General features: G+C 39.1%; 1 protein-coding gene across 3 annotated transcripts in view; it reads left to right on the top strand.

Moving 5' to 3' along the window:
* Positions 1-26,065, top strand: part of KDM4C (lysine demethylase 4C) — a 431,136-nt gene that overhangs the window by 380,802 nt on the left and 24,269 nt on the right. For all 3 annotated transcript variants that reach the window (XM_032803407.2, XM_032803405.2, XM_032803406.2), the window contains 2 exons: positions 5,373-5,558; positions 15,933-16,103. In XM_032803407.2, coding sequence (XP_032659298.1) covers positions 5,373-5,558; positions 15,933-16,103 — 357 coding nt within the window. The remainder of the gene's footprint in view (positions 1-5,372; positions 5,559-15,932; positions 16,104-26,065) is intronic.

Here is a 26,065-nt window from a genome sequence, read left to right as displayed (position 1 = left end):
AGCAAACCTTGAGACTATCCCTTGAACCCACTAGTTTCAAAAGGTGGGAAAGATCAGACCTGTGAAAATCAACAATCTCAAGGAGAATTTTCAAAATCCTGCACAGTGAGGGCAAGATTGTTGGTTACCCTGTATGCCCATGCAGAGAAATATGGGGATGTAAGGCATTCCCTTACTCCCTTACACTGGCTACCTACCCTCTACACTATGTGCCAGCCTGAAGCAGCTGAGCCAGCACAGAGGAGGCAGTAATCTGTGCCAGGTGTAGGGCTGGAATAGACTATTTCCCCACTAGTGTTAGGTGGAACAAGAGACTAAATTGTGATCAGGGCCGGATTTACACCTTACACACCCCGAGACACAACATCTTCAGTGCCCCCCCTGCCTGCAGCTGACCTTCATGTTTTCTGTTTAAAAAAAAAAAAAAAAGGGAAGGAAGAAACTTTTTTTTACTCACTTTTAACTTTTAGATGCTCCTAGACACATGCTTACTGTGCCTAATTGGAAATCTGGCCCTGATTGTGACTGAGTCTGAGAGAATCTTCGCAGGAAAAATACTACTAGGCTTTGAAGAATTAGCTGGGGGGGGTGGTGGTGGTCGATTACATTGTACACACACAATCCAACAAAAACTTTTCTTCCATCAATGATGATCTAAATTGACAAAATAAGCAAAATAAGGAAAATGCCGCTTGAAAATTTATTAGAGTTAGATTTAACAGTATTTACTTCGTATATTTTGACATATGATGCTAACAATTTGTGTTTTAATGATGATAAAGCTTTAACTTTTTGAATCTCAGTGCCTACTGTCATTAAGTAATTATTGTCTGATTCCCCCCCCATGATTTCCTACAACTATGAAAATTTAGTTAGATAAAAATGCTTGAAATAAACATCAATATTATCTGTCAAAATTATATATATCATCATTGGCTACACTCAGGTTGGTTAATGTCACACTCAAGTATTAGGTTTCTGCACACACACATGGGGGAAGCCCAGGCCGTGGGAGTATGGATCTTGGGCCTTGTCCTGTGGGATGCCAAGGGTATTCTGCAGCATGCAACATAAGGCCCATTTTGTTTAATGAACCTATTTTACAGAAAATCTCACCCTCAAAGAGTAAGTAAGCAATCTCAGTCTTTGCATTCTCATGATCCATCTCTTCCTTCTTTGCAGTTTGGGTTTCCTTTCTCTTTTTTTCTTGGCCCATCATCCTTGTTCTTTTCTCTGAAAGAATATCTGTCTTTTTTAAACTCTATTTTCTTATAATTCTTTTGAAATATAGGGTAATAGCAAAATACACACTCTATGTAATGAACATACAGTGGGAAAGGTTACTTACAGGGAAGAAAAAAAACACACTGCAGCCATCATCCGTTAAAGCCCAGAGTTTATAAGTGCTTATAAGGAATAAATTATCAGGAAGAGTTGTGGGGAAGAAGCAATTACCAACAGGTGTCACAGAGAGCATTGTTCAGTTTATAACTAACATCTAATATGTACCAGTTCACTGTTAACTTCTTGAACAAAGATCCAAATCACTAACGGGAGAAAATTATCATTTTCTCTACTTTTTTTGTTAGCTAAATATGGAGTATTAAATTGCTTTTAGGGCCTACATTTTTAAAAGTGCATGCGCATATTCTCCTGTCCAGAGCTATGGACATGCTGCCTGGTCCACATGTGTAAATCAGGGATTTGCTCATACCCGTGCCTTTTCACTTGCGCTACCTCAACTTGTATTTGTGCCTTTTTCAAAATGTATGCTTTAGCGTGTGTCTGTCATCTTGAGGCTGAGCAGTATTAGAATTATCCAAAAGTTACTACAAAATAAAGGACAGAGCATCTTCAGAATCATAAGAAATTTATCTTATTGTGTTATAGATCAGCCTTAGTACCTTTCAATTATGCCTTCTAAGGGAGATCTCATCCTTAGACTAATAATTGGTTTTGTGGGCCGTAGGTTCAGGAAAAAAATAGATCTTCTCTCCCTAAATATTCAGTAACTCTCATTTCTCTTCTTAATCTTATCCATGATTCCTTTTCGTACCTGAACGAAAAATAATAATGTACCACCAGAGAGAAGTGTGTCCTTGGAGTTAATTGGTATAATACATGCCTTCTCTTGATTCAGCAGTAAAGTGGACACACCTTATTAGGAATACAATATGAGTTTTTTCAGTTTGTTCATATAATTCTAAACTGCACTAGCCACTTATTTAGGGCCAGATTCTTGTCTCAGTTACGCTAGTGTAAATCCAGAGTAACTTCACTTAAACTAGTAGTTACTAAGATTTACACCAGTATAACTGAGATCAGAATCTGCTCCTTAATACTTTGCAAGTTAATTTTCTTAAAGCCTTCCCCTTACTCGCAATGATCAAGCATAGCATATGCACTATAGTTTCCAGCATTTTTAAATGATTAAGGGAAGAGTTTTCTTAATAAATCTTCTGAAATTGTTCCTGGAACTCTCATATGAACAGGCTTTTTTACCAGATTTCTAGTATTCTCTAGTTTGAGTTAAATAAATAATACTGTGAGAAAAAGCCATGCGTGTGTGCAGTATTTCAGTGTGTTCACGTTAGTATATTAAGGGATGGAAAAGAGGGGAAGAGGTGAACCTCAATGAATTTTTAAACCTAAAAAATAGTTTGGGTAAAGTTCTTATTTTAATCTGTATTGATTTGGCCATCTACTGATATCTCAGCCTCTACACCCTTCTTTTAGATCTCTTCTGACCTTATCATTTGGCTGTTACCCGGTCCCAAGGTCTCTGTTTTCCAAAGCACATTTCCAAATCCTCCTGAACTTGTCACAGTTCTCCCATGTCTTTCATTTCATGTTTCTCAGCTCTTCCACTTCTTGAAGCAGAGAGAGTCTGGCAAATCATGTGACTCATGTTATGTAGAATAGCTAATTTCAATTCAACCTTTTTTTTTGATGCATGAGCCAATTAGTTATAACACTATGTACTTCCTGTGTTAATTTTTTTCCTTTGTTTTGCATAGGACATTTTTATAAGTTGTTGTACAAACATATGCAGTAGTTCATCTTATAATTTCTTAGTGTCTTGGTTCTTGTAAGCTTCCTAAAATGCTGACTATAGAACAATTTGATGTGGATGTTCTAGCTGAGGCAGGTATACTGACAGTTGCCCAACACTTTGAATTATAAGACCCTTTGTTTAATCCATTAGAACTTCACCAAATTTTAACCATTTGGGCAAAAAAGCCAGATTTCTCAATTGAGCTGCTGCTGCTTTTTTTAAGTTTCAGCAATAATGGTGTAGCCATTTCAGAGAAGAAGAGTGAAAATACATTGGTTTGCTCATGTTTAAAATATTCGGGCAACCACTCTGTTGAAAAGCACTAGTACTTACATGCTTACTAGCAAGGATTTGATATTTTTCAGGGTGACCTCCTTGTGTCAGGTATGTGCCTTTTGCCATCTCTGTGAAAATCTGCCCACATTTGGCCAAGTTATAGGCCTCTGAAGAATTCCACTTCACACATTCTCAGTAAAGGCTTAATAGAGTTTGGCAGCTAAATTCTCTGTAGCATTTGCCATCCTCTTGTAGTTTCCTACATGCCAACCAGACTGTGGATGCATCATATTCACAGAACAACTGAGCATACTCCATTTCATATGTGCGAGGGGCTGAACAGGACTTTCCCTGTAATTGCTCCTCAGAGCTGATGCTTCCTTAGATACTGGGCACCAGAACTGAGAGCAGGGAGACAGTCTCTCCTTTGCTGTCACTGCACCCCTTGCTGGTGCCCAAAGGGGCAGGAGCAGAGTGATGGGATAGAAAGGCAGGAGCTGATGGTGGGAGAAGATAGGGGCAAGGACAGGGGTAGCATAGGAGCAAGGGGGCATGGGCAAAAGCTAGAGACTGGGCAGGAGCAGGAGCTGATTTTAGAGGGAGGCAGGTGCCAGAGAGGATAACAGTGGGGATGAAGGGATAAGGGCAGTGATGTGAGAGGGAAATATAAGAGCAGAAAGGGACATAGAGAGACTCGAGGCACAGGGGGCAGAAGGCTCAGAAATCATTAGATCATAGTCCCCTACTGAACATGGATCCCACCCCCTGCTGCTGACCTTGTGGAGAGTCAGTATGATTACACAGGATGAAATTTTTGTTTTTCCATTTTTAAATTTTTTTAAAGTTTGGGAAATTACATTAAAAGGGGGGTCTGGGGGGAAGAAAGTCCTGAGTGCTGATCCCATTATTATGCGGGCACGGGAAAGTCATTTAACCTTTCTGTCTCTCTTTCCCTCTCCATTTAATGTGAATAATAATACTTACCTTGAAGGGGTAGTTAAATGTTTATAAAGCGTTTTGAAATCTTTAGATGAAAGGCTTATAAAACCAGTGCATTAATTTTAGTGTTTTACTCTTGTGAGGCACTGAACATTGTGGGTTCACTTCCTTAGTCTGCTCATGCTTTGTATTCTAACTTTACTTCTGAGGATGACTTGGACCAACACATTCACCACCCTGGCAGCCTTTGCTGTGACAGTTACATAAGTTTAAGGCAATCCCATCATACGATGTTGAGTTGGTGAAGTTCACTGATGATGCTTCAGTGAGTTGCTTTGTAAAAACTATTGGTAAATTTAGAGCAATGAAAGGAATCAGTAGTACTTCACAATCTGACTATATGGCGTTGGAGTTCACTACTGCCAAGACCATTGGGTAAAATAGTGTGGGTGGATTTTAAAATGTTATGATCATCAATAACATATTTCTTGTTTTATAAGCTATGATAAGGGTAAGCAGGAAAGAGCTATAGCCACATGTCTAGTATTACACAATTGGCAATACGTAGTAATGGAGTATTTCTCCGTCTGACATATTGGTTATTGGCTATTTCTGACAGTAGGATACCAGACTTCATGGACAAATTGTTTTATTCAGCGAGGCAGAGCCTGTCTCTCTCATTTCTTGCATCCCCCAATGCCTGTTTTGAACACACAGGAACATAATAGAGTGTACGTATTTTAGTTTTATTGTTGTCACACACAATGATTATTTTCGAAGAATTATATTAGCAATTTGCTCATTTTGGGAGAAAGGGTTGATTTTAGGGCAGTGCATGGGATTTAGAATCAAAATGATTAATAATGATCAACTACATATCAGATTCCCCACTATAGCACCAAAACCATTAACTCTTTGTGTGTCCATAAGGAAAAACAAAAGTACCGACTTAGAGTTACAGCATATTACAAGGTTTATTTGCAATTCAGAAAAGTTTGTTCTTTTTCAATACAGCTTAGCTGTAAAATGTAGTCAATAAAACGTGGAAATTAGCTAAGTGACAGTAGTTTAGTTGACATTCTGTTCTGTTTTGTTCGTACAGAAATGTATCTTCTGCAGACAGAGAATGAAGAAATTTTCCGGTGCCTGCATACAGTGTTCTTATGGGCGTTGTCCAGCTTCCTTCCATGTTACCTGTGCCCATGCTGCAGGGGTGCTGATGGAGCCTGATGACTGGCCTTATGTTGTCTATATCACATGTTTCAGACACAAGATCAATCAAAATGTGGTAAGGAATTTTTCTTTCTTTCAACAAAAAATAAAATATGCTGTGGATAGTCTTTGCATTTTAAAAGTGTAATTAAGGCAGGAATTTACTTAGCTGTCTAGGGAAAATGAAGAAAGTGGGTTATGTTTAAAAGATTGCTCCATCTGTATTCTTTTCATATGCAGCAGGTCATTACATTTTGACAGTTTCTCCTTAAGTCTGGAGCTTGGAGAGATGTTCATACTCAAACAGTGGTTGATGGGCCTGGCACACTTTTCCATTAGGACCATTACAGTATGTATGGATTCAGCACCACAATAAATCAATACAGACTCCTTTTTTTTTAATGTTCAGGGTATTACAAATACCTGCATTTATTACAAAGCCCCAGATTAAATATTATGAATATCCAGTATAAAAATATTGCACATATAACATACTTATTCAGCATTCCCAATAAAACCTTGCAAATGTCCTTTCAGAATTTCACTACTAACGGACAATAGTTACACAAAGTATGAGTAAAACTCCATATTCTTTACAGTGCCAGACGTTCCCTCAGCACTGAGAAAGAGCCTTTAGTGTTAGCTGTGACGTACACTCCATTCACAATATTATCATTAACTGTCTTGTAGATCTTAATGCATTTTGTTCCACTTTATTTCTGTCACTTCTAGTGAGATATGCTTAACCATTCTGTATTTTTTAAATTATATTTGAATTATTTCTTAACATTGGTCAGCCAGAAGAAATACATAATAGAATCTTTGGATGGAAAACACCTATTTGATCATTTTATTCAGTGTTTTTCAAACTTTTCATGTTGGTGACCCCTCATGTCAAATGTTTTGCAGCCTCCCTCCTTACATTTACTATGAACGTAAGTGTGTCATTGATAGCAATGATAAATCTATATAACCGGTTTATTTTGTGTTTTGAAAAGTTAGCTGAGAATACTTAACCTCAAAGCGGAAGGTGTGCAGGAAGTTGAAGAGCAAGATTTTGTTTGCTTTAGATTGCAATAACATTTTCAACACCACACAACCCCAGGCCCACCGGAGAATTAATCCGGCCCTGCTTGGGGTAGATGGCAATTGAGTGGCCTTCCAGTTTTTGCCCTGGCTGAGGTCTCCTTTTTTTTTTGGCAGCTTCAGTTGTTTGGTGCTTTTATACTTATTTTTTCTAAGCTAATCCTTGCTGCTCCTTACTCATATTTTGTTTTTTTCTTAACTCCATCTGATTTGTCTGTGCCTTTCTGTTACTGAGGCATCTAGAGTAAACAGCCACACTAACAAAACACATCATTCTCTTATGCCTTTTTCCCCTCTGGATTGTAAGTCTGTCAGGGCAGGGAGTTTGTATAACACCCAGCACAAGGAGCCCCCATCCTGACTTGGGTCTTTTCCCTGCTTCCATAATATAAATATTTATTAATAAGGCTAATGCCTGTACATTGTTAGTAAAGTAAGATGGAACATGTAGCATTCACATTTTCTGTCTGTCTATGCACAGCACAGATTACAATATATTACATCTGCAATTTATCAGTATACTTTATTGACATATATTTAAACTGGGCGCTGTAAACAATTGTTAAATGATAATTATTTTGTGCTCTAGAAGCCAAAACAAATGGTCTGATACAACACTATTATGATAAAATGGACTCCCACAAAAATCCTTAATTTTTTCCCTAATGATTTTCTTGATCTATATTTGGTGTTAAGGGAAAAATAAAAATGACCTTGAGAAAGAGCATCTTGCACAACCACTTGTGATGTCTATGGGATGCATGGTCAGACTGGCTTGGATAAAAATAAAAATCAATTCATCTTCTCCCAAAACTCAGAGCCAACAATATATCTTTACAGGAGGAGTTTGGGTTGGTTGGCTTATTTTTTGTGGGCAGAACCAAAAAACACCAGGGAAAGATAAGCTATTCTTGTGTGTACTTTATTGGACAAAATCTTGGAAATATCAGAGATACTGTGAGAGCCTTTCCCTCTGTAATTTTAACATGAGGAGGTTGACATACATTTCTATATGCTTTGGTTTAATGCTCTACCTTTGGGTAATTAATCAAATCTCCAAACTTTCAGAAGGTTGTTCACCATTAATTTTCTTATTAGACCTTTATCCTTTCTATTAGCTATCCTTTCATGCGGAGATTACACTGCCTTTTGCCATTTGGCACAACAGTATTTCTCTGTTTGTAATGAACCTTTCTTGTTTGTCCATCACTTTAACTTATATTGTATTGTTTGAAAGCAAAATAATTAAACAATGAGCACTGACTTTTTAAACTAGTTTTGCAATTTTAAAGAGAATAGACTAGAGATTAAAAAGTAGGATATGTCGAGCAAATCTGTACAGATATTCAGCTATTCAATAAACCACACATATGGCAAGATGCCACTATCCCTGCTCATGGAGAAAGCAGAACAATAATTAGCGGGTGTTATCTTAATAACGTTGTCACAAAATGCATTATGAGAGTTATTTGTTATTACCTAGGTCACGGTTGGAACAAAAATAAGAGTTCATTTTTTATTTAGGTTGGAGGAGGGGGTGTGACAATTATCTAACATAGTATTGTAATATATAAATTGTAAGATGTAATTTTAAGCTATGTAAATCAGGGAGATTGCTTGATCAAAAGCCTATTCCCTCCTACACACACACACACTCTCGCTCGCTCTTACTTTACTGCATAATTTTAATATATCCCTTAACCTGTGTTATCAAGTCTCCACCCACTGCAATGCTGAAATCTTGTTTTGAGTCTGAATTATTTAGCAGTGTAGTCTCCTTTCTGAATCGTCATGGTTATTTCTTCCTAGGTTACAGTTTTAATATCAACCACTGGCAAATTTGGCTTGTATTTTATGCTAAATAGAGATGGAGAAGATAGGTGGGGAAGTAATACTAGTGCCTATGTAGTGTTTCAAAATGTAGTAAAAATTGAATTTGGACTTTTAAATGTTGTGCTGCGTTTTCAAAATCTTTTGCTTTTTGGACCAAATTTTCAAATATGAGCGCTAATACTGTGCCTGCCAATGTGTCTGGATGCTCCCTTTAGGTGTGCAAGCAGCTATTTCATCATGTAGACTGGGTAATTGCATGCCTAAAGGAACACACATCTATGCTGTCACCCATACTGCACACACGAATACTGGTTTGCTTGCAGTAAAGTAAATTTTGTGTGCAAAATTGGTTGTTTCATATTTTTTCATAGAAACAATGTATTATTTTGCATATGCAAATTTGAAAATGCTGTTGCATGGGCAGTTCTCATCCCAGCTGTGAAAGTTTAGATGACTGAACAATTGACTTAGTAATCTTTTATATTATTTATGTGCATATATAAAAGGAGAAAAGCCTCAACTGACTCATTTTTCCTGTTAAGATTCTTTTAGGAATTTGGATTAGAATAAAGACCCTTATAAGGATCAGCAGGCAATATTTTTGAGGCACAAACTGGAAAACAGTAGCTATTCCTTTTTGGACCCTCAGAGATTAATATGTTTTAAATAAAGATAACCAACCTTTTTGGATTACTTTTAAGACTGTGGTTCTCAGCCAGAGGTACGTGTGCTCCCGGGAGCAGGCAGAGGTCTCAACTCGATTCATCCAGATCAGCGTTTCTCAGCTTGGGGGTTGCGACCCTCGAGGGGGTATCATAGGATGGGCTTAGCGGGGTTGCAAGTGCAGGGTTGGCATTAGGGGTGGCAAGCATGGCAATTGCCCGGGGCCCTGCACCACAGGGAACCCAGTGAAGCTAAGTTACATGCTTCAGCTCTAGGCAGTGGGGCTCAGATTTCAGCCCCACTGCCTGGAACTCTGGCTTCAGACAAGGCTCACAAGTGAAAAACAGGCTAAAGTATCACACTGAAATGTAAATATAATATTTATATTCCAATCAATTTATTTTATAATTATATGGTAAAAATGAGAAAGTTGACAATTTTTCAGTAACAGTGTGCTGTGACACTTTTGTATTTTTATGCCTGATTTTGTAAACAGGTAGTTTTTAAGTGAGGTGAAAACTGGGGTACACAAGACAAATCAGACTCTTGAAAGGGGCACATTAGTTTCAGACAACAGAATCCTATAGCTCATGCTCTAAGGAGAGCTAGTCATTGTGACTAGTTCTCCATGCCTTGCATAACTAAAGATCCCCTTGAAATCAATGACTGTTAACTGGGCTTGGAATGCAGGATCAGGCCATAAAAAGGCAGAGGTGGGAAGGGAAGTTTAGTATACAGCTGCAGGAGTGAACCATATGTGAATTTTTATGTTGTTATAATTTCTCCTGGTCCTTCTGTGGATGTGCAAGAATAGAAGAAAGGGGATAGGGAGCCTCCTAAATGTATATGGTTGCCCAGAAAAATACCTTTATGTACATACCTTACACACACTGTTGTGGGTTTAAGATTGCTCTGTACTATAACATACCTAATCCAAAATCACAAAAGCAAGGAAATGAAAAACATCTAACAGTACATACCCTCTACTCCTCCACCCAGAGACAAGCATCTGACCACCAGACACCTCAGACGACACACCACAACTTTCCTGCCCTTATGAAGATACTAGTAGACCTAGGCAGAAATTTTTCATTCAAATTCCTTTTTAAATGATAAATGGCTTTTTTTGTCAAAATGGAAATTTCTGTGGGAAATGTTGATTTTTACAAAATTAGGGGAGTGGTAAATAGAAAAACCGGTTCTGTTATTTTCAACAACAAAAAAATAAAAATTTCATTCATTTGAGCAACAGTTTTCAGTAAATCCAAAAGATTTTTACCTGACTGGCTGAAAAGTTTCGATTTTTGATTGAAAATGTTTCAGTTTTTAGCCAAAACTTGTGGTTCTCAGTTACCAAAACACATAACATTTTGTTTTTCAATGTTTGGATGAAAAACTTAAAAAGTTAGAGAAAAACTTTGGAAAAATGATTTTTTTTGTTTTTGTCAAATGTTCTGAGGAAGAACATTTGCCTGCCAGTTGTAGAAGTCCGTCTTCTAGCACCTCTTCACTCAAATTCCACACCACTGCAAACACACCAGACTTTCTGCTATCTGTTCTGCAAAATCACATATAATCTCGCACTGGCTGATCATCTTCATGGAAAAACAGGAACTTCAACATTAGCATCCGTTGCTGTCATGAAAACCAGAAGCTCCTGAGCTGGCTGGCCAGTGTCATGAAGAATAGGGTTCTCAGAACAGCAGCTGTTCCTATGCTGAAGATACTGTTCTTCATGAAACAGTCTCAAAGAGCTCTTGGTCTTTCACGAACAAGCAGCTACTACTTGTAGAAGATCTTAGTCATCCAAACTTTTGTTCTCCATTAGCTAAGTGCCGCACTTAAGGATTTGTTTATGACAAAGAACTGTAACATTTTTAAATTATTTTTGTTAATTAACAGAATAAATACATAACTCCAGAGAGCCCACCAAACTCTCATCTCCTAGGGTTTCAGCTAGGAGAACCCAAAAAATCAGGAGATAGACACTGAGCTTTTTTTAGGTGAGGGATGCAATTTTTAATTGATTAGAACTTTAAAATTAATTAACTGATTTTTTTTTCAAACTCCCCAGAAAATTCAGGTTTTGCTCAGCCATTATGTGCTAAAATTTACAGTATATACACTGTATTTTTCCTATAAAACGAACAAGTTGAACTCCCGCTTGAAGTGCAAAACAAAATACAAACTTAGTAACAGCTCCACCATAACTGATCCTCTGTTCTGTGATGCTCCTGCATCACAAATGTAATGGAGAGCTCCTGTAACAGGAGAGCTGGGGATTTTCTTTGTGTAGAAGAATCCCTGGTTGACAAAAAGCCAATGTAGCCAACTCTGTGCTGCCTGCGCCTGGCCCCCTGGCCCTCTGGTGATCGAGGGGCATGCCTTGGGGGAGACACAGAGACCAAAGGGAAAAAATCCTGACCAGGCATACTGTTCAGATATCGCTTTCATATTAGGACTATAGTTCTAGGGTTAAAATTGGCATGGTGGAATAAAACTTAGGTTTTCATATCAAACCAAATACATCTTAGAGCTTTGATGATCCTCTACTATAAATATGATCTGGAACTTTTTAGACCAAATGTTTCTTGGCTAGTTGTCAAGTTGTTCTGCAGTGACTGAAGGGCGTGGGTACCAACCTCAGGGCAAACTGTTAGGACACAGGGCACAAACCCCAAATTGTTGTGAGTTCTATACATAGATTTCACCTATCAATTATCAAGTGTAAACTCATCAGAAACTATAACAGCCTTACCATGAAATTACAGACAGTCCCTTGGGTACTCCTATCTGTCTTGCCTCCCAGGTAAGCCCACCTTACCTGGGAGGCAAGGTGGGCTTACCTGGGATCACAGGAATATTCAGATTACTCTCAGTCACAAGGACCAGTCACTTACCCCAGGTCAATTGCATCTTAGATTTCACACGAAAGACAACACTATGCACAAATGAGTTTCAATCTTAAATTTCAAGAAGTAACAGAAGCTTCTATGATAAGCAAGTCCAAGGACTAACTCAGGCTAAGCACTGGGGATCTTTTGCTTATGCTTAGTAATCCTTGCTCCTCAGAGTCCAAGCAACATAAAGATACAGTTCCTCCTTGTTAGGGCTTTTTATTCCTTCCCCACTTCTGCTTAGAGTTCCAAACTCAGCTGATGGAAGGAACTCACTTGCATGTTTTCTCTTCATGGTGGGGGAGAAAGCAATCAACAAAGTCTTTTGCCCTCTGATGTTCCACAATACTTCATCTTGTGTTTCTGAGCCTTTTATGTCGGACAGGACATAATACCTGTTGGAGACTAGTATTTCACACTAGCTAATGCTTCTCTCCTGTCTGGTGATTTACACAGTTACAGAGACTTATAGTGCAAGTGCTCAAATAATACCTTACAATATGAAATACAGATGTTGTAAGTGATATTAATCCAAGTAGCAATTTACAAGTGTTCAATAAAGCATAAACACTAAGCACATTTTTATAACGCTAATGATTTTACCAGTACTAACACACAGGTGAACCAGACTGATTCCAGCTATGTGTTTTCAGTATCCAAGGCATGGAGACCTTGGCATAAGATGGCATCTGGTTTGCTAGCAATACACCAGTCACACAAATAAAGAGCAAGGACTCCTACCGTAATGTTTCCCATTTTTTCAAGTTTACATATGGAAGGCCAAGATGGGGGTGTGTGTGTGTGTGTGTGTGTGTGTGTGTTAGATTTTCTCTGTTTCTACTGTTATCTTAGTTCATCCTTGGTTTGGGTTATGTTGAAGAAAAAACACACTTCTAAATCACAATTTGCACCATAATCTGAAAGATACCACAGCTATTTCTTTAATCTGACAGAGCCCCTTGCATAACAACTGTCCTTTCTGATCAAAAATGACATTCTTAACATCAATAAGTTCTTAGTCTTTTCTGACAGGAAATGTTCTCTGGGACAGACAGTCAATTATACAGTGTGCTTGTCAATGTTTTTCTGCAAAATAAATCAAGAATCCTACCAAAATAGCACACTTAAAGCCAAACTCCATCCCCTTGAGCTGGGAGGCAGTAGGGTTTTCTATGGTTTGATTTTTTTGTTCATTTATTTGGTTTTCTGCCTGGAGGTAGGGGGATTGAGTTGTGGAGTTTATTTTGTGAATCTTTTACCAGTAAACCAATCTGGATATTCTTAATAACAAAAAAATCTTGTGTTTTGTTTTGTGAAGCTCAGTCTTCATACTTGTAATACATTTTGTACTTTTAATACATTTACTTCCTGGTGGATTTATATATCCACCAGAAACTTCTGCTCCACTCACATGCGTAATTCAGTGACTGCTTTCAGTTTCTGTTTCTGAACATATTTGGATAAATGGAGTCTGGAATTTTTCAATAAACAAACACCTGGGTTTTTATATATTATTCAAGATTTGGTGTAACAGTGATAACTGATGTTAACCAGTAGAGGGACCTATATAATGATAACTAATAGTGGTAAACTAGTTCTTGGCTCATTTCACCATTTTGTGTTTAGGCTTAGTGATATTGTTCTATACAGAACTAGTAATGGCTGTTTAGCCATTAAATAATATATAATTATTGTCGGAGAAAAACTTAGTTCTCACTTTTTGGTTGGGTACAGCACAGTCAGATACTTTATTCTGTTTAGCAGCTACAGCAGGGAGAGAGTGTATTAGGACATAGGGTCTCCCCTTCTTAGACAGGTTTCTCAACAGGTAAACAATTATAGCAAGCATTTATACTTTTGTTACAGACAATAATACGGAACAGCTGCATTTTGTTTCTACATAGATCATCGTGATATCTTGTTTTTCTCGCTTCTAAAGAGACGCCAGTCTACATTTCATATTATCTACACATTCTCTACACAAGGTCACAACAGCTTCTCACACAGTTCTTTTCCACTCGCCTCACACAATCCTTGCTTCTACAAATCTCACGTCATTAGGGTTACAGCTGGCCTAACTCTTGCTAACAGCTAGTCTGACTCTTGCTAACAGACTGTCATACATTAAGATCCCCTGCAAATCCCTGTCAGTTCTTTCCCTACTTCCACATTATGAAAGAAAGATTATTTCCAGGTAATCTTGAAAATGCTATAGAAATATAATTGGGTATAACTTCATCAGTAGGCCTCAGTCCAATCCTCTGTTTTCATGAACACAGTTTTACTCAGAGAAATCACTTGCAAACACAAACTTAGTGCACTAGCACCAGAAAATGTGTTGTGTGCATCTGAAGCCTATCATTTTCTGGTGCTAGTGCACTAAGTTTGTACTTGCTTTGCCCTCAGTTTTTAGAAACACAAAAGTTTGAGATGTGTACATTCTGTAATGTGGTGCAAGAAAGTGGTACTCTGCCAAAAATTACAAAGCAAGAGAAGTAATTGAAAATTTGGCCCAAGTTTGTTTTAAAAAAGTTGCAGGAATTACTTGAAAATAAAATGTAAAAATCTAACAAAGAACACGGGCACTGACCATAGCACAGCTTCTAATAATCATGCTGACAATTCTATAGTCACATCAGTTTGCAGACTTTCACAGGTACTTTCTTTTCTGATTATTACATTTATTGAAGAATTTTGCTGCTTGAAAGGTTACAGACAGTTGAAAAAGTGGTAGGAAATTGGGTAATTAATTTAGTATATGTCATACAGTATTTCAAGCTGGTTAAATAAATATTTCTAATTCAAAACATTTTCACTAATACAGAAATGCTATTTGAATCATGCCGTGCTTTTTAGAATCTCCTGTTGTCAGAAAAGTTCAGATCCCCCGCTGTTGCCTGAGACACAGTACAGTTTACCACACAAACACAGCAACCAATATGAAATGATTTATAGCTAGTGAACAGCCATACGATGTCATATTAGGATGAGAAACTCTTGATTTTACTTCTCCAGATGGTGAAGCTCACTGTTCAAGTGGGAGGCACACTGAGATGCATTAGCTGAGAAGTGGCGTGCACAATTTTCTGCCTCATGTACATCTCTGAGCATTTGCTGAGTTATGGGGTTTAGGTTGTGGTTATTTCTTTTTGTTTTTGTTTTTTTGGATAATAGGAGTATAACACCCATAGTTGTTGAGGTAGAATCTTTGCATAATTTGACCTTAGAGTATAACCTGGCTACACTTCTGAAGGTGATAGCTGATTTTAGGGAAGTTAGAGAGGAAACAGGAAAATAAACAATGATTATGACTGACCTGCTACATCATAAAGCTGAGTGATAAAATAAACAATCATTGTAACTGCACAATACCATCTGCAGTTTTAAAGTGAGTGTTCTGCATGGTATTGTTTCTGAATTACTGAAGAATCCTGTTGTATCACTGTTGACCACTTTAACAAAAACGAGATGTGTATTTATTGATATCATCCCAGTGAGCAAAATATTAAGTATATCATTATGAAAATCCAAACATGAATCCAAAGCTTGAGAAGTGCCTTTCAATAAAATTGTACAGTTTATGTTTGGTCTGCCATGTCTGATCTCTACTGGTGCTGGATATAAGAAGGCTTTAAGATAGTAGCAAACAAAATTTTTGAATGGTCCCAGAATTGTTATGCTTAAATTATTCTCCTGTTTTGTAAGATGAGTCAAAACACCATAATAGTAGATATATTTTTAGTTATGTGCTGTAATCTTGTGTGGCTATAATTCTTTTTCTAATAAAATGTAAATGTGTATGCTTCACAGAAAGTTTGGTTGTTATAGTACGGAAAGATTTTGCATTTCAAGATTTCTCGCCAAATTGAGATCCATGATTGATCACTGCACTACTTTGTCACGTGACTTGGTTCTGATAAACTAAGTGGTGACTATTTTTAATGACTGTTTCTTAAATTCTTGCTTTCAAGAGAACCAAAGCATGTGAGAAGGCCATCACGGTGGGGCAGACTGTCATCACAAAACACAGGAACACACGATATTATAGTTGCAGTGTGATAGGAGTGACATCTCAAGTCTTCTATGAAGTCATGTTTGATGATGGCTCCTTCAGTCGGGACACTTTCCCTGAAGATATTGTAGTAAGTATTGTTTTAAGAGACTTGCTCTTTTTGTTCTTTTTTGATAATAGGATAATAACAGCCATAGCTAAACAGACTGAATCTTTGGGAATATTTCCTTTCACTTTTAAAGGAGATAACTGACTTAATATTCAGTTCATGTTTGTTGTTTTCACTGCAGCGAATTATCATTTTTTTAATGGGCTTCCCAACCTTGGTTGTTCTAATTAGTATCCACCATTTGACCAAATTAATCAAAACTAATCTTCCAAAGTCTTTTAATTAAATAAGAAATATGTGTTTAATAAAGGATATTAGAATGGGAATTCCACATATTCTGATCTGTCTCTGAGAGATAATACAAGAACATTCCTTGCTGAATTGAAAAATCCTGTTTTCAAATACGTAATGGGAAGAATGGCTCTCAGGAATCTGTTCTGACAACTTGTTTACATCTTTTGATGTTTAGTTTGTAAGATTACATTATTAATGATAAAAATCAACAGGGAAAAGAATATGTAGTTTAGTCCTAAAAGCAATGCAGATTTTGATTTCCCCTGTGCACTTAATGCTCCATGTTTTTCAGGAATGTTACTGAACACCTGATGTGCTTATTTGGGGAACATGCACATTTTCCTTCCATATTCTGGATTACATTTGCCACTGCCTTGCACCTTGTATAATCATTATAAAAGTGCAGAGTGGGTGCAAACCATTACCATTTGATTTGGTACCATTTTACACCCACTTCATACTTTTTGGCTTCAGTCAAGCTACCTTTGTGCTCTTCTGATCCCGAGGCTTCTCTGTGCTATGCTGATTTGTTGTTATAACTTGTACCCAGGGCCGACTCCAGGGGTTTTACCGCCCCAAGCAGCCAAAAAAAAAAAGCTGCGATCACAATCGGCGGCAATTCAGCAGGAGGTCCTTTGCTCCGAGCGGGAGTGAGGGACACTCCGGCGAATTGCCACCGAATCCCTGAAAGTGCTGCCCCACTCCTGAGTTGCTGCTCCAAGCACCTGCTTGATAAGCTGGTTCCTGGAGCTGGCCCTGCTTGCACCTCTTGTTAACAACCCCCAGGGTCTGTTAGAGCAGCCAGGGATTGCCAGGATGCACTCCCCTTTCCCTTAGCTGTGTTCTCTGCTGGCTGCAGGGAGGTAGGATAGTGTAAGACACTAGCATAAGAGTTAGAATGTTGTGGTTCAAGAAGCTGCACCCCCCCAGAATACACAGCCTTCCTGTCCTATAAAGATGTTTGGGAGCTTTAATGTTTTCCACAAACCAGCTTGTTTCTGGAAGCAGTTATCTGTCAAATACTGTCAATAGATATAATACTGTTTTTCTTGGCAACTGTTTAGTTATTGCAAAGTCTAATGTATTTTGGAAATATGACATTTAAAGGGGTACATTTTTGAAGCAGTGAATGGGGAGTTAGCTGTTCACCTCCCACTGGTGTTAATGGAAGTCATGCAGCTAAATCCCTGTTACATCACTTTGAAAATTGAAACTGTAACTTAAAATATTCTGAAAGGCTTCAGTAATGATCCAGGGCCTTTTCATTTGGGATCATCAAGATACTAAGAAAATGTGGCTGTATTGTTATCACAAACCTCTCTTTTGTGTGCACCTGCATCAAAGCATCAAAGTGAGAGATGAGAAACTGCTCACCACCCTACTGCGGGAAAGCTTGTTCTGGAGCTAAGAATGTAATCAGGTCTGGATATGCCTCAGTGCTTCTCAGATACGAGATGAACAACATATAATTGTTTGATGGAAATACCAAACAAATTTCACATTCCTTAGAGAAATCTTGTTGTGTTTTCATGAGATAATATACCTGTAGCAGTAACTGGGAGGAAAGAATATTTTTTCTTCTGCCTGGCCTAAAACTTGCTAATCCACGCAATGTGCATATCAGGTGTTAGTGCCGCTGGGAGGACTTAGTCATCAAATCTGGTGTGAAAGCAATGTTACTGCCTTTTGAGAAACTTATTTCTCTAATCTGTTTGCACTTTTCAGCTAGCTCACAAAGATAGCAGGAGCTTTCTGCTTTTGCACTATGTGTTGAGTCCACAGCACAATTTCAGTTCAACTCACAATTGTGTTTATGCAAGGCAGGCCACCATTTTAGTGTTTGGGCACAGTCATTTATTTGTAAGGAGGAAGAGGGGGAGCTTCATCTCTAAAACTCTCTCTTCTCTAGCTCTAGATATTCAACAGTTGCCAAGGCACGGAATCCATTGATCCTATCCCCTGTATATTTTTCTTTGCTTTGCGTTAGCATTTGCTAAATGTATTAGGACATGCTTTTACTTACTTTTTTTACTGCACATTTGGCACCTCTGGTTTCAAACTTGTAAGACAGTCACAAACAAATGACTCTTCAGTTAGACCATCTAAACTAATTAAATTGCAAATTAGTAAGCCTCAGTGCATTTGTTAAACTGGGGGCTCAGTCCTACCCTCTGGTGTGCAAAAGATCCAGGTGCAACTTTTCATCCCACACACGCAGCGGGTAAGGATCGCCTCTTAGCTCAGTGAAGAATGGTAGACAACAGCTGGCGAATTGTACTGTCTGATGCTCCATATCCCAAAGGAGATGAGATCTGCTGATTAAATAGGCTATTTAGGGTCCCTGCCCCCTGCAACAAAAAAAAAAAACAAAATGGCCAGTACATAAGCTGCATTCTCCAGCAAGTGCTGCCAACAGCAGGTTGAAAGTGAAACTTGCTGCTGCTCAGAGGCGCACCACATATTGCTCTCTGACTTGTCACCCATCCCCAGCTCAGCTCACCATGATGAATGCTGCCCCGGCATGCGGGGCCGATGTCAATTAGCAGACTCCGCACTGGACAGTGCCTCTAAACTCCCCGTTGTTCCGGTCAGGGTTGGCTTTCCTTCAGTAAACACAACATGCTGTGAAACTTGGTATTTTAATACCTGTCATACACATCTCTACATGAAAATCCTGGCAGTTTGCTAAATATGGAACATGCTGGTTCAGGTTTATTTATATAGTTTTTCCTATTTATGTTTTACATCTGTCAAAAATGCCTTAGCCACATGTACAGTTTGTGATATAAACACATTTTCTAAAATAAATTGAACCTGACACAAAAGCTAAGACATGACCCATTCCCACTCCTTGTGAAAGCCATATAGGCCTTGTAGCAGGCTTTCGGTGTCACCAAATTCTTACTGTCTCGGACCAAGGAGGGAAACACATTCCGGAGTCAAGGACACTCCATGAGAATGACACACCACATGTATAAATCTAGGGGTTGTCAGTTTGTTTGTCTGAGCTGATCTTAAGTGCCATAGGACAACATGTCCAGGACTGAAAGTGTAAAGGTCTTTATAGATTAAAACAAACAATCTAAATTGCTCCTGGGAATGCATTAGATGTCACTGCAGTATGCGGAATACCAGTGCAAAATGCTCCTGAAAGGAAGGGCTCCTGCAGGAGGAAAAGGAGACATTTCTCTGTCAGTGGAGAGTATTTGGAGCAGCCTTAGTGTGTTATTTTCAAGAGTCCCAGGGGATTTCTTTCCCAAACCCAAATACTGTGGTTCTGGGCAGTTCTGAAAATGTCTATGAAATTTCTGCTTAACCATATATTCTTGAAGAATGTGCATATCAGCTCAGTTAAGCTCAGCATGCAAACTGCTGCAGTTAAGAACCATAATAAAAGCTGTATTGCTACGTGATTCAGTCTGTCAATCCAAGCATATGTGACAGTCACCGACGTTTTGGGTTTTTTTTGATCTACAACTCTTCTGAAATAGGAGTTCACTCACCTGAAAGAACTCAAACATCCATAGAAATACACGGGCCTTTTTTTAAAAACCTACAGTGATACATAGAGCCCTTAAAAGAATTATGCTGACGCTAATGTAACTACCTCCTTTTACCAGTGGACCCAAAAGAGCCTTCAGTGTGATGAGATTAGTGAAGATTAAGGTCCATCATTCTGTGTGTATCAGTACTTTAAATTCATCACTGGCCATGAAAAGTGGAACAGGACCATTTAGAAATGTGACAGCGAAAGTAGATCACTGAAATTTTCAAGACAGCTACAGTTGCTTTCAGCAAACATCTAAATTTCACAAAGCACCAAAATTATGATCATCTGCTTTCTTTGTAATAGAATGCATCACTTTTTAGTTACTGTGCATTTGAACAAAAGCTGTCAGTGTAATAGCAAAGCAATTTGAGAGGTTGCTTTTTTTGTTTGTTCCGAGGAGGGGTTCAAAGGTTTTTCCCCACCAGAGACCTTCTTTACAGCTCTCTAGCGCTGTCAATGTCTGTGAATACCCTCCTTGTGATGCTGTCAAAGTTTGAAATGAAAATTTTAACTCCTGACCCCACACTCTGATATAGATAATTGGATGGTATTAGCTTTCCCACTGTTTAATTTTTTCTTTCTATCTCTGGAACCTTTGAGATCTTAAATTATTACCCCAATTTTGGGGGTCTAGCAGATTGTTTCTGCTAGGAAAAGAAATTGATGATGGAGTCACATATTTGATGCAATCCTGTACAAAGAATGTACAACCTCCTCTTTCCCGAACACAGTAGGAATCAAACGGGGTAATTTCTTTGCTTACAGTTCCAAGCCTCCTTCATTTACCACTTTGACCAAAAGCTCTCCCTTAGCTTTTTTCTAAGGAACACACTACTAGGACTTTTCTGACCTTATCTGGGGCTTATTTGCTCTTTCTTTGTGTCCATCTATTTTTTTCTGCTGCTTAAACTTCTCTTTCACACATGGCTTCACTAATGAATGTGCCAGCCCTTGTGTAAAGGCACTGGCACCCACCTCTCGCGAGTGCCCCCTTCTTTAGTTCTAGTGACCCTTTCGGTGGTTCTCAGGTGGGTTTGTCAGTGACACAGCACTCCATCCAAGTCACTTTCTGCATTTTAACAAGCACAAACCCCTGTCAGGGTATATGGTCCACCGGGGTCTGTCTCAGTACCCTTCTGGTGGCATCTCTCTCTAACCCTCCCTGGGCTTTGGTCTTCACATAGTCCAGCCCTGGTATGCCCTCCCTGAAGACACTATCTTCCTGCAGCCCTCCCCAGGAGCAGTCCCTACTCAGTTCTAGCAACCAGCCAGGAGCTCCCTCAATACTCCCCTGGTCCCTGCTAGCAAATCATCTGTGGCCCAGCTGCTCTTCCAGGCAGCGAAGCCTGCAGTCCTTTCTTCTCCTGCTCCAAGCAGCTACTGACTAGTGCTCTTCTCTGCAGCTCCTTTTATATGGCCTTCCTGGGTCCTGAATGGCTGCTTACCCTGCAGCCCCTCTAGCCTGCTTGGAGGACCTCTCCACTGCTCCTTCCCTGGGATGGATGTGGCAGAACCCTGAGGCCTCCAGCAGGGGGCCTTTGGGCCTAATCCGCCCCATCACACCCTGCATTTGCAATATCAGTCCACAAAGAAACCCCATGGGCCACATGATTCAGCCTCTACTCCAGCCTTGCCATGTCCCTATTTTTTTGGGTGATGGCTCCTGTTGTTTTAGCTTACCTGGTTCCATTGTTCCTTTCTTACATTTATACTAAACAGAAGGCGGTGGTTACGCCCACCAGCTTCAGTGAGGTTTTGCGCAGTTCCCCAACATTACATTATCCTTCTTGGCCTGGACATCTGATGGCTATTTGAAGTTGCTCATGTGTTTGTAACCTCAGAAGTTGTCCAGCCTGAGGTAGATTACTAGACAGAGTGCAGGTCAAAGATGCATGATAGGTACAGTTTATGAAATGGATATATCCTTTGTGTGTGTGTGTGTGAGAGAGAGAGAGAGAATACAACTCACTTTATCCTCCACTGAGGTATAATAACCTATGGAGTGAAACAGGGCAATTCTTTAAAAGTGACCATCAGTATAACATATATACTGGATGTGAAGAAGAATGTTGTGTCCAGTTTCAAACAGCAGAGAGAATTTAGGTAGGTAGAATGTTGTACTAGAGATAGAAGTCAGATAGGATGTTGAGGTTAAATGCTCCTACTTTTATAGAATTTAATATGGAAATGCTTATTGATCACAGTTGGGGAGGCCATTTGATTTTTTTTTTCTTAGCTTCTTTCCAGTCACAGTGCAGTGCCTCTTAACATCATGATGGATCATTGGTTTAATACTGATTCTGATAGAAGAGTATCCTCTACTGAGCACCCTCACATCACTTCCCATAGCACCTTTGTCCAAGTTCCATCCAAGCACTTACCTGGCCAACCCTACTTAGCTTACTGGGGTCACAACTCTTCCATCAGTGGACCTTCTAAGATGGTGTTTGCAATACTACCCAATAATGGCTTTATTAATCTACCCCTCTCTCCTCATGTATTCTTCTATGAACCGACAAGAAAATTGAACAGTACAGCAGGTGATGATAGTAGGGAGCGCAGCACATAGCTTTTCTATTAGAGATTGCTTATTGCAGTGATATGTCAGTACGCTCAAATGATGGAGAGGTATTTTCCCAAGCCAGTAACTGAATTTTTCATCTAATTGCACTACACTATACCCTGAGTTTACATATACACCTCTACCTCGATATAATGCTGTTCTTGGGAGCCAAAAAATCTTACCGCTTTATAGGTGAAACCGTGTTATATTTAACTTGCTTTGATCCACCGGAGTGTGCAGCTGCCCCACCCCCAGAGCACTGCTTTACCGCGTTATATCCAAATTCATGTTATATCGGGTGGTGTTATATCGAGGTAGTGGTGTATATGTAAACTCAGGGTATAGTGTAGTACACTACCCATTGAAAATGACCTTTTCCCTGTAAAATTAGATATAAAGTTTGCACCATTCCTCACAGATAAATGACCCACAGCAAAATCTCAAACTCTCTGCTTCAGAATTTTTAATTAGTTGGGCCAGCCGATTGCTAGATAGAAAAGCATTTAGTGACTGACTGGGTAAAGCAGTAACTTACATTGACTTGTGTGAATCAAATGTGCACGAGACAAGGAATAACAAAGATGGCAACGGTAGTACATTTTAAGTTTCCTTTTGCTTTCTCTTATTTCATCAAAGATTTACAGGCAGTGTAATTCAGCATGAATAGTGTGACTAAGGTCAGACCATCTGGGGCTTCAAAGCTCAACCAAGTTAGGTCCTATCTCTCAATGCATGTATCGTCTCAGAGGCTGCTGTTATTGTTTATTATTTAACTGCTAACAATATGTGCTCAGTGCTATGCAGGAAGCAAATTAATAAAGAGAACCTCTGCCCCAAGGAGATGAAAAACAGAGACGTGCATACAAAACATGGTGGGTAGTGGTAACTTGGAACATTACATGGCTTCTCTCCAACCAAATGTGGAAATTTGATGGATATGGGTTAGTGTTTGTGGACCTTATGGAAGCAGCGAGTCTTGGTCTGGGAAGTCATTCCATGCGTAGGCCATGACAGGAAAGAAGGCCTAACGAGCTGGGGCACTGAGGCTCATCCTACAGTCAGATGTGAATAGGAAGATCCTTGCACCTGTGCAGACCCCTATTGACTTCATTGTAGCTCCACAGGGCACAAGGATCTGCCTGCATGGATCCAGTTTCAAAATAAGGGCCTTTTTTTATTAACAAGAACCTACTTGTAATGATCTTTGTTCAAAAAAAGCTGCCTGCTGCACAATCCATATGACCCCACTGACTACAGTGATGGTAAGCAAATTGAGGGAAAGTCAGGGCAGAATTTGCCTCTTTATTTCTAAAGTTGGTGGAGTGATAGGATTAAAATTAAAAAGAAAATAGGAAAATACTTAATAAAATTAGATTTAAAGAATATGAGCACAATTCTGTCTGCTTGACGCTGTCTGTCTGCTTAATCACATTTACTCAAAGGAGTGTCAGAAGGATTTGGCCCACTGATTCTGCATAATACCCTACAGAGTGAAAGATGTATGTAATTTTTAACAAATTAAATTAACCTTAAGGAACACATTTAATAATGATTTATGTAATTTGTATAAGCACCCTTTTGCACTTGCAAATCTTGTATTGACACTTACAAATCCAGCACACAGAGTGTTGTTCTTTACACACTCAAGTCCCTGTTTACACGCATAGAAGAGCACAGACATGAATTTCTGAGGTACTTTAAAAGTTTGGACTTAAATTTATTAAAAAAACCTAAACAAGCAGAGTAATGGTGAAGGCTGCACTTCATCCGTAACACCCTGGGCCCAAGCAGTGCTACTCATACAATTCCAGGGGCCTGAGTCTGACCTCAGGCTGATTTAAAAGGGTGTAACTTTGTTAACTTCAAGAGAATCCTCATGATTTACCCGAAGTGTAGGTGAGAGCAGAATCCAACTTTTTTGTTTGTATGTTTGTTTTTTGGTTCCCTGTTACACTACAAATACAGGAGAATCATAGTTAAGCATAAACAATGAATATAGGGTAAATTACGGCCAGCTTTTACTTTGAATCTACCTACATTTGAGGCTTTATAAACCTCAGTCTCATCTTATCACAGTTTCCTGTATAGGACTTCCTCTTTTTTCTAAAAATAGTCTAACTTGATAATGGAAAGGCTGATAGAACTGACTTCAGGTGAGATGTTAAATTAAGATAATCTGTAAAATCATCTTTTTAAGACAAAGATCAATCTTCCTAATATTTAGCAAATGCTACTGGAGAGAATTATAAAAGTGAAAACAAGCTTTTGTGCTTATTTTTTCCCAGTCATGGCACAATTTGAACTTTAATTGCCTTTAAGATTTTAAATTTGGCAGCTTATATACAGCACGCATGTACCCTGGTTCACTATATGAAATCCTTTCTTATGACAATAAAAGTACAATGTGTATATCCCACCCATACAAACATCAATATTAAAAGTTGGGCTCAGAAGGCCAGTGTTTGTGATCTAGTGATTGATCCATGTTTGTCAACAATAGTGGCCTGTCCTATCGGTCTCTGGTTCAGCAGTCAGAGGTTGCTTATGGTCATGGGGATCATGAAGAGCATAGTGGAAACTATGGACAGCAGGAGGGAGAAAATATGGGGGTTATAGTGGGAGCCAATACAGTAGAGTGGAGAAGGGGGAACCATGACAAAAGCAGATTTTTTTCCAAGTAACCCAGGTGTTGCTAGAGAGTTGTGCTGTTGGAGGATGGACATGTATTGTGGTGCATTTTAGGATGATAGTTCCTGGGGATTTTTCTCTTACCTTTCTAAGAAAAAAAACCTAAAATTATTCTGGATCCAAAAATGCTGCCCAGGTCTCAGGCTTATTTTTAGAAATGTCCCTGCTAAATTCTTGGCAGGTTCGCAGCTATGACTGAAGAAGAGACTGGAAGCCAGAAGACCCACGTTCTGTTCATGCACTGACTTGCTGTGTGACCTTGGACAGGTCATTTTCTGTTCCTCAGTTTCCACATTTGTAAAATGAGGAGAATAGTATTTCCTTCCCTCTTAGGGATTTAGATACTAAATGAATATATGTAAAACTTTCAGATCTTTGGGTGAAAGACACTGCAGATGTGGAGAGTATTCTTTAAAACGGATATGCAGAGAAAGAATAGAGGTGTGACTGTACCAGCCATGTCTTTCTGGTTAAGAGAACAAGTTATATGATTTTGTCATGAGGATCAAGGGTGTAGGATTGACTGAACTTGTTAGTGTGGGATTGGAAGCTAGGATTGGTAAGTCAAGTTGGCAGCACTTGTAACTGGGAAGGGATGGGTCTTGCTCATGATCATTCCTGACCATTTATTGGTTTTACATTCTCTTAGACCTGTCATTGCATCCCCAGCAATCCAGGGTGTCATGTAGCAATCCCACCCAGAGGACCCTCTCCTGTCCTTGTACCAGGACAGTCACCCCAGTCCTTTCAACAGGAGTGTAGCCCCACTCTTCCCAGCACAAACCCGCACAGACTGTCTGCTGGGAGCATCTTTGTTATGGGAGTGTCCCTTATTCCCCCTGGTCCTCTCATTGTTCTCTGGGTCCAGCTCTCCAGCACTGGAGATGT

This window comes from Chelonoidis abingdonii, chromosome 6 (assembly GCF_003597395.2).
Source record: "Chelonoidis abingdonii isolate Lonesome George chromosome 6, CheloAbing_2.0, whole genome shotgun sequence".
NCBI lineage: Eukaryota > Metazoa > Chordata > Testudines > Testudinidae > Chelonoidis > Chelonoidis abingdonii.
Note: the sequence above shows the minus strand (reverse complement) of the source record. Positions and strands in the feature narration are given on the sequence as shown.